This window comes from Euprymna scolopes, chromosome 19 (genome assembly GCF_053919585.1).
Source record: "Euprymna scolopes isolate OS-2025 chromosome 19, ASM5391958v1, whole genome shotgun sequence".
Lineage (NCBI taxonomy): Eukaryota > Metazoa > Mollusca > Cephalopoda > Sepiida > Sepiolidae > Euprymna > Euprymna scolopes.
Window position 1 is genome coordinate 11,274,257 of NC_136500.1, and position 15,047 is coordinate 11,289,303.

The following is a 15,047-nucleotide window of genomic DNA, read 5'->3' on the forward strand; positions in this document are numbered from 1 at the left end:
TCAGCTTCAGAAAAATAGGCAAACAAAAAATGAATCTTTTTTTGATCATTTAATGAAAAAGTTACATGAAACGATCATTGTGATCATTTTGGAAATCGTAACGTAAATAATTTGTTGCTAGAATGTAATCACATTATCACGTGGCCAGTTTCCAAGGCTTGATTAATTTGTTCAGAAACTGTAACATTTTTTTCTACTTCATTTTTTATGAAACAGCTACTCAGTAAATACTTTTATTTACCTGTGCATCATCTTGTGTGATCTTCAGTTCAAACATCGCATTGGGTAATTTCATTTTGGATCTTCCCATGTTGGCCATTTCTAAATTAAGCCTCCAGTTAATATCACTGAGCTAAAATAAAAAATACAAAATAAAAAGGTTTGTTAAAATTTCTAGCAATAATATATCATCAGTTTAATGTACATTTTACAGGTACAGTTTTAGAAATTGATTTCAAAATTAACCTATATCTCATCAGTTTTTTATTTATATCTTTTAAAACCATCCTCATCATTTTCTCTCATGTTTCTATAACAACCAATACTGCTACCTCAACTCTTCCACATCTACTCACTCTAGAACTTTCATCCATTATTTCAATATGACTACATCACTATACCTCACATTATTTCAATATGACTACATCACTATACCTCACATTATTTCAATATGACTACATCACTATACCTCACATTATTTCAATATGACTACATCACTATACATCACATTATTTCAATATGACTACATCACTATACCACACATTATTTCAATATGACTACATCATTATACCTCACATTATTTCAATATGACTACATCACTATACATCACATTATTTCAATATGACTACATCATTATACCACACATTATTTCAATATGACTACATCACTATACCTCACATTATTTCAATATGACTACATCACTATACATCACATTATTTCAATATGACTACTTCACTATACCTCACATTATTTCAATATGACTACATCACTATACCTCACATTATTTCAATATGACTACATCACTATACATCACATTATTTCAATATGACTACTTCACTATACCTCACATTATTTTAATATGACTACATCACTATACCTCACATTATTTCAATATGACTACATCACTATACATCACATTATTTCAATATGACTACTTCACTATACATCACATTATTTCAATATGACTACATCACTATACCACACATTATTTCAATATGACTACATCACTATACCTCACATTATTTCAATATGACTACATCACTATACATCACATTATTTCAATATGACTACATCATTATACCACACATTATTTCAATATGACTACATCACTATACCTCACATTATTTCAATATGACTACATCACTATACATCACATTATTTCAATATGACTACTTCACTATACCTCACATTATTTCAATATGACTACATCACTATACCTCACATTATTTCAATATGACTACATCATTATATCTCACATTATTTCAATATGACTACTTCACTATACCTCACATTATTTCAATATGACTACATCATTATATCTCACATTATTTCAATATGACTACTTCACTATACCTCACATTATTTCAATATGACTACATCATTATATCTCACATTATTTCAATATGACTACATCATTATACCACACATTATTTCAATATGACTACATCACTATACCTCACATTATTTCAATATGACTACATCACTATACATCACATTATTTCAATATGACTACTTCACTATACCTCACATTATTTCAATATGACTACATCACTATACCTCACATTATTTCAATATGACTACATCATTATATCTCACATTATTTCAATATGACTACTTCACTATACCTCACATTATTTCAATATGACTACATCACTATACCTCACATTATTTCAATATGACTACATCATTATATCTCACATTATTTCAATATGACTACTTCACTATACCTCACATTATTTCAATATGACTACATCACTATACCTCACATTATTTCAATATGACTACATCATTATATCTCACATTATTTCAATATGACTACTTCACTATACCTCACATTATTTCAATATGACTACATCACTATACATCACATTATTTTAATATCACTACTTCACTATACCACACATTATTTCAATATGACTACATCACTATACATCACATTATTTTAATATCACTACTTCACTATACCACACATTATTTCAATATGACTACTTCTCCTGATTAAATCTTCTTCCAACGTCATCAGATCTACATCCCTCTTTAAGACTCGCATTACATATCTATTGCCACATTCTCATGTCATTTTTCTGCATGCAACACATTTTTTTTACATGATGGTCGCCACTTATCAAGGCCCAGAAGCCACTCAAGGATAAGGGTTATTGCATGTATGGTAATCAATGGGATAGTATCATAGTAATCGTTAGTATTGGAGATTTGATAAAGTGTCTTACTTAAGGGGGCGGTTCATCAAGAATTTGTTTATGTTGGACTTGAAGACATCCAAGTTGTAGTCAGGCGGGAAACAGGCAAACGGAAGAAAGTTCCACAGGCATGCACTTCTAAGAAGCTTTGTTCATGGAATGTACGTTTTGATTTGACACAGATAAAGAGTGGGGAAAATTATTGACAGAAGTTTCAGGTAGACAGGTGTTTATCGTGAAAGATTGGTGAGGGGGGACGAGAGATTGGAGCTCAGATGAGCACTTGCCATGGAAATAACGATAAAACAAAGACAGGTTTGCAACGTCTCTTCTGTGGGAAAGAGGTTGCAGGGAGGATAAGAGGGCATCCCCCACTAAGCCATTTCTATTTTGTACTCTGTCAAGGCAGGATAGACTGTTTTAAGCAGCTCCTTCCCAGATGTGGCAGCAGTACTCCATCCTTGGACGTACTTGGCTTTTATAGAGATAGAGAATTGCATCAGTAGTGAGATATCTTCTGGAGCAGTAGAAGAATCCCATCATTTTCCCAGCGACCTTGGCAACAGACCTGATGTATGTGTTCCATTTCAGGTCAAGAGTAAAGGTCAAGCCCAGAAGCTTGTCAAAACATGAAGCTTCCCCAAGATGAGAGCCATCCATTTCAATTGATGCCAGATGGGGATCAGAGCATTGATGATGTAAAGATAGGAGCTTGGTTTTAGATGCCTTAAAATTAACCAGCCACCTCTTCTCCCACTGTACCACGTGCTCAAGATCAGAGGAGAGAAAATCAGAGAGAACGTTGTCATTTACGGCCTTTGATGTGTTGCCATAGATGATAGTTGTCATTTACGGCCTTTGATGTGTTGCCATAGATGATAGTTGTCATTTACGGCCTTTGATGTGTTGCCATAGATGATCGTGTCATCAGCATAGATTTCAATGAATGATTTAAGTATGTGTTTTGGGAGATCATTGATGTAGATCAGGAAGAGAGTTGGGCCCAGGATGGACCCTTGAGGGACTCCAGCATTAATACTGTGAGCCTCTGATTTCTGCCTATCAACCACTACTCTTATGAACCTATCAGAGAGAAACGATTTAATGATTGAGAAAACATTTCCTGTTATACTGTAGCTGGAAATCTTGTGAAGTAGGCCTTTATGCCATACCTTATCGAAGGCCTTTGATATGTTAAGAGCAATTGCCCTAGAAAGGAAGCCTTTGTCAAGAAATTCACTAATCCTATGAGATATAACCGTTAGCACATCTGCTGTAGATCTAGCAGAACGGAAACTATATTGCATGTCACTAAGAAGGTTATTTCTGCTGAGGTGGTTGACTACTTCTCTATTTAATATGTATTCCAGCAACTTACTCATAACACACAGGAGACTTATTGGTCTGTACTGAGAGGGAGATGACTTATCACCTGAATTCTTAAATACAGGGCAAACTGATGAGGTTTTCCAGGGTGTTGGGAAGCACTTCTCTTTTAGGCAACACTTAAACAGTTTCGTAAGTATGGGGGCAAGTTCTGGTTGAAGCTTTTTCAACGCTATAATTGGAACGCCGTCAGGGCCAGTTGCTTTACTAGAATCAAGGTTCTTGATTAGCTTGGCAACCTCATGCAGATATTTATATGTTGTGTAGCGTGTTGTCTGTTATAGGAGGAAATACGGGGAGTTGATGGCCTTCGTCGCATAGAGTAGAATTAGCTGTAAAGTTCTTGGCAAATAGTTTGGCCTTGTCTGATGCTGACGTGATGACCTCAGGTCTATTGATGATGGTCGGGATAGAAAACATGCTCCTGTTCAGGATCCTGATTGCTATTTGCCAAAACTGGTGGGAACCAAGCCGCTGATCAGCTACTTTGAATTTAACGAACTGAGCATATAGCTCTCTTACATTTTTTATTACTCTTTTACAGTGGTTGCTGGCAGTCCTGAAGGCAGCTTTAGTCTCAGTACATCTATTACGTTGGTAGCTATGGGAAAAGTGATTTCTGTGCATGATGGCAGCAGCACATTCAGGGGAGAACCATTGCTGGCTGTTAGGTTTTTGTTGGAATTTTTTGGATGGTATGGATCGGTCTATGCCTACAATTAGCCATTCGGTCTGGTCTGATACTATAGAGGACACATCCTTTTTAAACATGGAATGCAGAGGTAGATCAGATATAAATGTACGGAAGCTATCCCAGTCAGCCATAGAGTATCGGTATACAGTACGGTGGAGAGGTACGTCTGAAGACTTATTACAATCCACACACAACTGTTTAAGAACTTGCTTTTGAATTAGACGTAATATATACAATGATTCTAACCATTTGAGTGATTGGAAAGACAACAAAACTTGATAAATAGGTGGTTCATGAATTAAACGACAACCAAAAGAAATGCTGTAATGAAGTGTCATCTTCCTTTCTTTTATGCAACAAGAATGACACATTTCTCAACTGAGTTGTGACTTGCAATGAAAAGTGGGTTCTTTACGACAATTTACGACACTCAGCTTATTGGTTAGATGCTGACAAATCTCCACGATACTTCCCGAAGCCAGAGCTGCACCAAAAGAAGGTCATACTGACTGACTGGTGGTTTACAACCTGTCTCATTCATTACAGTTTTTTGAATGTAGGCGAAACCAATATGGTGAAGAAGTACTGTCAACAAATGGATGAAATGCATCAGAAACTTCGACAACAACACCCAGCATCATTCAACAAAAAAGGCCCAATTCTCCTCCACAACAATGCCTGACCACACTTTGCTAAATCAACCCTGCAGAAGTTGAACAAATTGGGCTACGAAACTCTACCTCATCCGCCATACTCTCCAGATCTCTTACCTACTGACTACGACTTTTTCAAGTATCTCAACAACTTTCTGCATGAGAAATGCTTCAAAAACCTAAGTGATATAAAAAACGCCTTCATCTATTTCATCATCGCTAGAACGCAAGATTTTTATGTTACTGACAGAAATACAATTGTTTTGCGTGTGTTCTTTCTGATGGTGCTTGTTTCAATAAATTTTTGTTTGAACCAAAATATATTCATCTGAATTTAAAAGTTAAAAATCGCAAGAACTTTCTTGTCAACCTGATGTAGGCACACAAATAATATATCTATAATATAAAGCTGTGTGTGTGTGGATGTGTGTGTGTCTGGTCACAAATAAGCTCCTATATGGTTGACTATTTTAAAAAACTGATTACATATAATGATAGAAGATGTATCGAGACACAGGAATGGGTATGTTTGATCTGGCAGAACAGTGGTTCATTAAAATTGTGGGGTCTGCGTTCGCGCATGGTCCACAAAGTATGGAAATAAAAAATTTAAAAATTAAAAAAAAAAACCTTTACAAGTGTTTTTGATATAGATGTGCATAATAATATTTGATAAGTATGGTTTAACTTAAATGGGGATGATATAATAAAATTATGGGGTCTGCGTTCGCACCTGGCCTCCATAGAATGGAAATAGGCACAAACTTTAATAAAGACTTTTCATATTTATCTGCGTAAGTATACTTTGATCATTATGTTTCAGTTTGAAGAAATATGGTATAATAAAATTATGGGATGTTCGTTTGTGCCTGACCTCCATAGATTGGAAATATGTCACAAAGTTTAACAAGGTTTTTTTAATACAGATCCACAGAATATTGTGATAAGTGTTTCAGTGTGAACAGGTATGGTATTATAAATTATGGGGTTTATCTATTTTATTTTTACTTTCATCATATTTTGCTTTGGTTTTGATGCCCCCAAATTCAACCCAAATTTACAACCCTTCCTTTTCATAACCTATCATCTATATATATAAAAGCAAAAATGTATGTATGTATGTATGTTTGTTTGTGTGTGTGTCTGCTAAAAACATTTGACCGACGGAACAAAAATTCACAAACTTGGTCTCATATCAAAGCCCCACCCTCCGGACGACAAATATCGAAAAATTGGCCCAAAAGAACCATCAGAAGTGCGTCAACTGATCGATTTTCTGCCGGGGGGGGGGGGCCAAAAAAAGTGACATTTAAATGTTAAACATTACATATTTTTAAATCGATTTATAACTGCCCAAAAAAATATGGGCGCCAACTCTTCTACATAAAGTATACACGGGGCCGTTTATTTTGGGTCAACTTGTATTTAAAACCCGCTGAGTCATGTCACGTGATCTTGACGTCAGCAAGCTGTAATGGCAGTCTGAATTTAAAAAACACTGTTGTTATCGGTAAAAAAAAATTTAACCCTCACACAAGCTAAACTATGAACTTCTATGCTATGACAACGTTACCAAAGTTATTAGCACGTTAAAAATAGTTAGATACGATAGTTAAATGAAAAATAACAAGCCAAAGATGTGAAGTAAAAAAAAAAAATACGCTTATAAAAAATATTAACGATCGAAGTTTTTACAAAAAAACAAACCCAGACGCCATTTTCTTTTTTAGTAACACTCTTTAGAGTAAGGAAGACGGAGAGAGAGAGAGAGAGAGACGCAAACAGAGAAAGAGAGAGAGAGACGCAAACAGAGAGAGAGAGAGAGACGCAAACAGAGAGAGAGAGAGACAGAGACGAAAATAGAGAGAGAGAGAAACGTTAACTTTTTCACCCCGAAATCGACAATTTTCGACGGGGGGGAAGGGGGGGGTTCAACAACGCATGTGTCAGATGACGTCATGACGTCGTGACCTGATTTACTTTAAATAGTTGAAAAACCGAACAAATTTCATATACGTTGCTTTAGCTCAGGTAGTTAAGGCCTTGGTTCATTATCTAAACGTTTTGGGTTCGAATCATGGTGCGAGATGGGTTTTTTTTTTTTTTTTTTTTAAATTTAAGCCATTTTACACGTAACGTTCGTTTTCTTTGTTTTTTTTTTACTTCGCTTATTCTTAGCGATACCCCAAAACACGCAGGTACCCACCGATTTTTTAAATTTTAATATCGAAACAGGCTTATTTAAGCCATTTTTCACGTGTTCGTTTTTCTGTTTTCATCGTTCGTTTGCCTTACGTTAGTTTTTTTTGTGTTTTTTTAGATGTTTTGATTACCCCCCCCCCCCACTTAATTAAAACGTTGTTTTCTTTTCTTACTTCGTTTATAACAATGCTTACATCGTCATCGTCGTAACAATAACAATGCTTCATTCTAGCTGGCCGATTTTATTTACAAACTTCGCCTCAGGGCTTCGGCTTCGATCCTACCCCCCCCCCCAGTTTCTTTTTTATTTAACACCACACACACACCTACAAACACCCGGGCAACGCCGGGTACCCCTCACTAGTACTTTCATAAATCAGAGTCCATTTTCTGTAGGCTGTTTTTGAACCCAGTCAACGACGGGTACTTTTGCTAGTATATATATGTATATATATACTACAATAATATTAGGTCTAGCATAAATTCATAGAAATAAACAAATGCAGTGATTATGAGCTTACAAGCAAAGGAGTTTTCTAACTTAGAACTAAAAGTTTTTTTATTTTCGATATAGTTTTAAGGGTTGAAAAACTTCCAAGACTAATATTATATATATATATATATATATATATATATATATATATATATATATATATACAAAAATGGGAGAGAAATTAATTTGGAATAAATCCGACAAAACAACTTTTGGCTACGACTTATCTGTCTGGCTCCTTTCCATTTCTTTGCTTTTCTCCTCTTTTTTCCCCGTTACCTTCTCACGTTTATTGTTTTTAATTAATACTGACACTTTCCTAGTGTAACGATTTACAATGCACTACTCCCATAAGAGAATTGATTAAACAAAAAGCGGAAGTCTTTGCTATGTTAAACAACAACCAATGCAAAAGAAGAAGATTAATACAGATTATCTGGTGTCAGACAAATCTCAACGACAAACATTTCAAGAGATGAAGAAAACGAGCAAATAGCACAAGATGTCACAGAATTTTGTAAATCTTAACCGTTAAAACAATGGCTCGTTGCATAAACAGTTTCTGAATCAAGTGACACTTATTATTAAGGAACTTATTCAGAAAAAAAAATATCTGAAGACAAAATTAAATTCTGAACAAAAACAGCCACAGGTAATTTCTTATATTCTATTCTTATGTCATATAAACAAACGTTCTCTTCTTATTCTTCTTGTAACACTAGATTGGGTGCCCGGCGTTGCCCGGTCGTTTGGAAGTATGTGTTGAGCAAAAAACAAAAAAAAAAAAAGTGGTAGTAGGCAGGCAAGGTTAAATCCATACTGTGAAGGAGGAAAAGAATGTGATAAAAACGTGACATGTTTGCTGTTGCGTCCATCGCCAAACCAGAAATAATGTAGGATAAATTAAGGTTAGAAAACCGTAAAGAGGGGATGACTTTCGAAAATATCGGCAAAAAAAGTGACCCTCTCCCAGTAGAAAAGTGCCCAGTTGAGGGTGGAGGAATTAATGTTTTTAGCTAATTTTTCGATATTTGTCATCCGAAGGGTTGACCTTCAAAATGATACTGATCTCGTGAAAATCCGTTGCCTATGTCGAAAGTTTTAGGCAGACATCCAAACATACATACATACATTTAAACAGACAGGTGAGATTTATATTATAGATGGTGTGTATGAGAAAATCAGCAGCAACTATAGGATAGCTGACAAGCAAAAATATTAGCAGCAGTAGCAGCACACATGCAAAGTAAGCAAACGTGCATGCGCTGACATCACAGGAAGAAGGTGAAAAAAAAAGGAGAAAAAAAAACAGCACGTGGTCAAGCAAAAAGAATAAAGCAAAGTGTGTGCCGGGGAAGATGGACATATGAAGTCGAGGGCAAGAAAGCGCTGTCTATGGTCAGCATCATGTAGTGGGGAGAGAGACTTAAAAAGCATATATTATATGGCAAAGCATTGTAAAGCATATGGGTGTGCAAAAACACTTTTGAAAAACGATGAAACACATTATTGTCGGAAGAACTACAAATAAATGCATTTCATTTAAACTTTAAAAAATGCCAGGTTAGATTTTTATTTATTTCTTTTTTTTTTGTTTATTCCTTTGTGACAGTACCAGACAATGTGTGGGTCCAGGAGGTTTGAAATGTAATAGTTTAATAGTAACGACCATGCTACATTCTTCTTCTAACAGATAGTCAACTTAATCTGACCTATAAAGTTATCTTGCCGATTTTTCAAACTCAGACCAAAATAACAATTCTGTCCGACACATCAATACTTGACGTTTCTGAATTTTTTAAATGAGGATTCGTTATTCGTATTATTTGGATTCATCAAACTACTGTTCTCATCCGAGTGTGATTTTCACGGTTCAGTCGATGTAACCTGCAACCATTTTTCAGGTGTATCTTGTCGAACTTGGGAATGTTTCTGTCGAACTCAGGAATTTGGACAGAATTTTGAGCAAAACCCTTTATTTACTTCACAGGTGTAGCGTACTCTTGTTCCGTCAGCCATGACCGGATAGAGGTCCTAAGTAATTCGCCATTGTATTTTTTAGTCGCCATCACTAAGGATTGAAGCCCCACAACAGCGGAGTTACTATCTTTAAGAGCATATCTGTGAAAATAGACCACATCTCTTGGCTAACATCCACATCTGTGGTGACTTTAACGTCCATAACGTGGAATCGCTGACCCATTCAAATAAGACAGACGATGAGAGGAGGTTTTGTCATGATTTTGCCATTGCTTATGACCTCACTCAGATTGTTCGCGAACCCACCCGTGTGCCCGATACACCCGGTTAATATGCAAGCCTCCTAGACCTTTTTCTCTCAACTTCCCCTGAGCTTTGTTCATGTTCCGTTCATTCTCCTCTAGGATCCTCCGACCACTCCGTCATATCAGTTAAGATAAAAATGAAATGTAATAAGTCCCCAGACGTACCCCTCCACCGTACTGTATACCGATACTCTATGGCTGACTGGGATAGCTTCCATACATTCATATCTGATTTACCTCTGCACTCCATGTTTAAAAAGGAAGTGTCCTCTATAGTATCAGATCTGACTGAATGGTTAATTGTAGGCATAGACCAATTCATACCATCTAAAAAATTCCAACAAAAACCTAACAGAAAGCCATGGTTCTCCCCAGAATGTGCTGCTGCTATCGCGCACAGAAATCACTTTTTCCATAGCTACCAACGTAATAGATGCACTGAGACTAAAGCTGCTTTCAGGACTGCCAGCAACCACTGTAAAAGATTAATAAAAAATGCAAGAGAGCTATATGCCCACTCTGTTAAATCCAAGGTAGCTGATCAGCGGGTTGGTTCCCACCAGTTTTGGCAAATAACAAATAGTATCCTGAACAGTAGTGTGTGTTCTATCCCAACCATTATCAATGGACCAGAGGTCATCTCGTCAGTGTCAGACAAGGCCAAACTATTTGCAAAAAACTTTGCAGCTAATTCTACCCTCTGCGACGAAGGCCATCAACTCTCCATATTTCCTCCTATAACACAGAACAGGCTAGGTAACATACCAATATCTGTGCATGAGGTCGCCAAGCTAATCAAGAACCTTGATTCCAGTAAAGCAACTGGCTCTGACGGCATCCCAATTATAGTGTTAAAAAAGCTTCAACCAGAACTTGCTCCCATACTTACGAAACTGTTTAAGCGCTGCCTTAAGGAGAAGTGCTTTCCGACTCCCTGGAAGACCTCATCAGTTTGCCCTGTATTTAAGAATTCAGGTGATAAGTCATCTCCCTCTCAGTACAGACCAATAAGTCTTCTCTGTGTTATGAGTAAGTTGCTGGAATCCATATTAAATAGAGAAATAGTCAACCACCTCAGCAGAAACAACCTTCTTAGTGACACACAATATGGTTTCCGCTCTGCAAGATCTACCGCAGATGTGCTGATGGTTATATCTCACAGGATTAGTGAATCTCTTGACAAAGGCTTCCTTTCTAGGGCAATTGCTCTTGACATATCAAAGGCCTTCGACAAAGTATGGCATAAGGGTCTACTTCACAAGATTTCCAGCTACGGTATAACTGGAAATGTTTTCTCAATCATTAAATCATTTCTCTCCGATAGGTTCATAAGAGTAGTGGTTGATGGAAAAAAATCGGAGGCCTGCAGTATTAATGCTGGAGTCCCTCAGGGGTCAATCCTAGGCCCAACTCTCTTCCTGATCTACATGAATGACCTCCTTAAACACATACTTAAATCATTCGTTGACATCTATGCTGATGACACGACCATCTACGGCAACACATCAAAGGCTGTAAATGACAAAGTTATCTCTGATTCTCTCTCCTCTGATCTCAAGCGCGTGGTTCAGTGGGGGAAGACGTGGCTGGTTACCTTTAATGCATCTAAAACCAAACTCCTATCCTTACATCATCAACGCTCTGATCCCCATTGGCATCAATTGGGATGGATGGCTCTTGTCTGGGAGAGGCCCCGTGTTTTGAAAAGCTTCTGGGTTTGATCTTTACTCCTGATCTGAAATGGAACACGTACATCAAGTGTGTTGCCAAGGTCGCTGGAAAGATGGTGGGATCCTTCTACCGCTCCAGAAGATATCTCACTACTGATGCAATTCTCTATCTCTATAAAAGCCAAGTACGTCCAAGGATGGAATACTGTTGCCATATCTGGGCAGGAGCTGCTAAAAACCGCCTATCTTGCCTTGACAGAGTACAAAATAGACGTTGTGGCTTAGTGGGGGATGCCCTTTTCTCTACCCTGCAACCTCTCTCCCACAGAAGAGACGTTGCGAGCCTATCCTTGTTTTATCGTTATTTTCATGGCAGGTGCTCGTCTGAACTCCAATCTCTGGTCCCCCCTCGCCAATCTTTCACGAAAAACACCCGTCTAGCTGAATCCACTGTGAAAAATTTCCCCCACTCTTTATCTGTGCCTAAATCAAAACGTGGATTCCATGAACAAAGCTTCTTTCTTAGAACTGCACGCCTGTGGAACTCTGTTCCGTCTGCCTGCTTCCCACCTGACTACAACTTGGATGTCTTCAAGTCCAACGTTAACAAATTCCTAATGAACCGCCCCCTTAAGTAAACACTTCATCAAATCTCCACACTAACGTAATGTACTTGCAATAACACTTATCCCTCAGTGGCTTCCGGACCTTGATAAGTGGTGATCACTGTGTAAAAAAAAAAAAAAAAAAAAAAAAAATGAACCTTCAACCTTCAGAAGAATATCACTTTTTACAATTGATTTTTCTAAGTAGTCTAACCACTGCGCCACGGTTCCTTGCGCCAAGTTCAACCGAAACATTGTGAAAATCACATTCAAGATGAGGACAGTAGTCCGATGAATCCAAATAATGCATATCAATACTTATATTTCACAATTTTTAAATGGAGATTTGTATTTTTTAAAAACTTCCCATCTTGAATGTTATTTTCACAACATTTCAGCCGATGTAATTATTACTTAGCACTAATATTTGTTGCAGCACGGGCTCTTGCAGACAATATAACATATTTGAATAACGATATTTGTATTTGAAAACGTTTTATATCCAATAATTTAATCAATAGAAACTAAAACAAGATTATCATTATAAGATTAGTTATAGCTTCATAATAATTGGCTTTGTTTTTACTTTTTTATTATGGAGTCACCACTTACCAAGTCCCAAAAGGCTATTCAAGGAGAAGAGTCAATCAGTGCCAGGTGGCCAGTGAGAGAACACCATGAAAATTGGTAATGGTGAAAATTGGGTAGAATTTGATAATTCAAGAACTTGTTTAGATTGGACTTGAAAATGACCATGTTATAGTCGGTTGAGAAGCAATTCTGTAGTATTTTATTCTACTGAATTTTCAATTAGTTTTAGACACAGATAGAGAGTAAAGGAAATTGCTGATAATGGTTATAGCTAGATAAGTGTATATTGTGAATGTCATAGGTCTTCATAGATTGAAGCTCAGTCGAGCATCTGTCATGAAAATAATGATAGAACAAAAATCAATTCGCAACATCTCTTCTGCGTGCGAGAAAGAATGCGCAAAAGGGAGCCATCTTTGTACCATGCTAAGGTAAGAAAAGGGTGTTCTGATGTGGCAATAGTATTCCATCTTAGGACGTATGTGGTTCATATACAAGCAGCAACCATGTATGGAGTATTGTTGTCAGATTTGAACTGGTGAATCACTTGTACAAAATAATAATAAAGTGCAGAAACCTTTTAAAAAAAGGATTGTATCATGCGGGAGTATCTCAGGGGTCTATCCTTGGACCTTTATTATTCCTGATATTCATAAATGACCTCCCTGATAAAATTGTTTCGGAGATGGGTATATTTGCCGATGACACCACCCTCTATAACAGGCATGAGGGGAAAACAAATGAACACATATTTAAGGAAATGGCAGAAACACTAGAGGATGACCTCCAATCTGTAGTGGAATGGGAGCAAAAATGGATGGTCACATTCAATGCTGCCAAGACTAAGCTTGTTTCCTTCAATAATTACAAGAACCTTCTCTACCAATACTAATAGCAATGGCCAAGAACACATTACCTGAAAGTATTTCCTTTAAACTCCTCAGCCTTACGTTTACAGGGAACATGAACTGGAATAGATACATTGAGAGCATTGCCAAGGCTGCTGCAAAGAAGGTGGGCTCTCTCTACCGTGCCAGAAAATTACTTACACCTGAAAGTGTCTTGTACCTCTATAAGGCCACCATTCGCTCATGTATGGAGTACTGTTGTCACATTTGGGTTGGTGCATCTGCTCCTTGTCTCTCACTCCTGGACAAGGTTCAAAAGAGAGTTGCCAACCTGATAGGTCCTGAACTGTCATCTAAGCTTCAGCCTCTGTCCCACCGACGAAATGTAGCATCCCTCTGCCGGTTCTACAAGTACTTTAATGGTGAATGCTCCAACGAACTAGAAGCACTTATACTCCCTAGACGTGACTACCTCCGTCAAACCCAACAAGCAGCTAAATCCCATCCCTACACAGTAAATCCCTAGGTGTAAGAAAGTCTTCTATTCGAATATTTTTTTCCCCAGAACTGCTAAACTTTGGAACTCCCTTTCGGGATTCTGCTTTCCCAACTGTACTGACATGCAGAAGTTCAAGAGTAACATGAACAAACATCTTGTTCCACATCTCCCTTCATGATACCCCTGCAACTTATGTCCCCAATCAAACCCCTCTACTCCAAAGTAGCACTGTGCCTTGTTTTGGGGTAAAAAATTGATTTAAAAAAAAAAAAAAAAAAAAAAAAAAACGAGAACCATAACTTCGCATTGAATTAATAATTTAAAAATCCAACAATGGTCTAATAATTAAATTTAACTTTGAAATTCCTATTAATGTTTTTTTTTTAAATAAAACTTTGGTATAAAAAAAGCCAAAAAATAAAAGTACAAAGAATGTGGTATGTAAAACCAGCATTACATAAAAAAAAACTTGCATTCGTGTATAAATTGGAACTCATGAAAAAGTATGAGTAAAGCTAAGATTAAACAAAGAGTTTGAGTATAAAACAACTGATTACTCACCTGATTCGGAGCAAGGGTTCGACGTGCAAGTTTCTGAATGACATCTTTGGCATGTGTTGTCCATGCTTCAACTATAATATTTACCTGCAATTATAAGTTCAACAAAAAAAGTTGTTAAAAATTTACGTTAAGTTGTGTGT

At 36.9% G+C, this 15,047-nt stretch overlaps 1 protein-coding gene across 1 annotated transcript in view; it reads right to left on the reverse strand.

The window, feature by feature from the left end:
* Positions 1-15,047, reverse strand: part of LOC145303408 (COMM domain-containing protein 10-like) — a 110,514-nt gene that overhangs the window by 20,509 nt on the left and 74,958 nt on the right. The window contains exons 5-6 of the mRNA XM_080144729.1: positions 14,908-14,991; positions 242-352 (exon numbers count right to left, since the gene is read on the reverse strand). Coding sequence (XP_080000855.1) covers positions 242-352; positions 14,908-14,991 — 195 coding nt within the window. The remainder of the gene's footprint in view (positions 1-241; positions 353-14,907; positions 14,992-15,047) is intronic.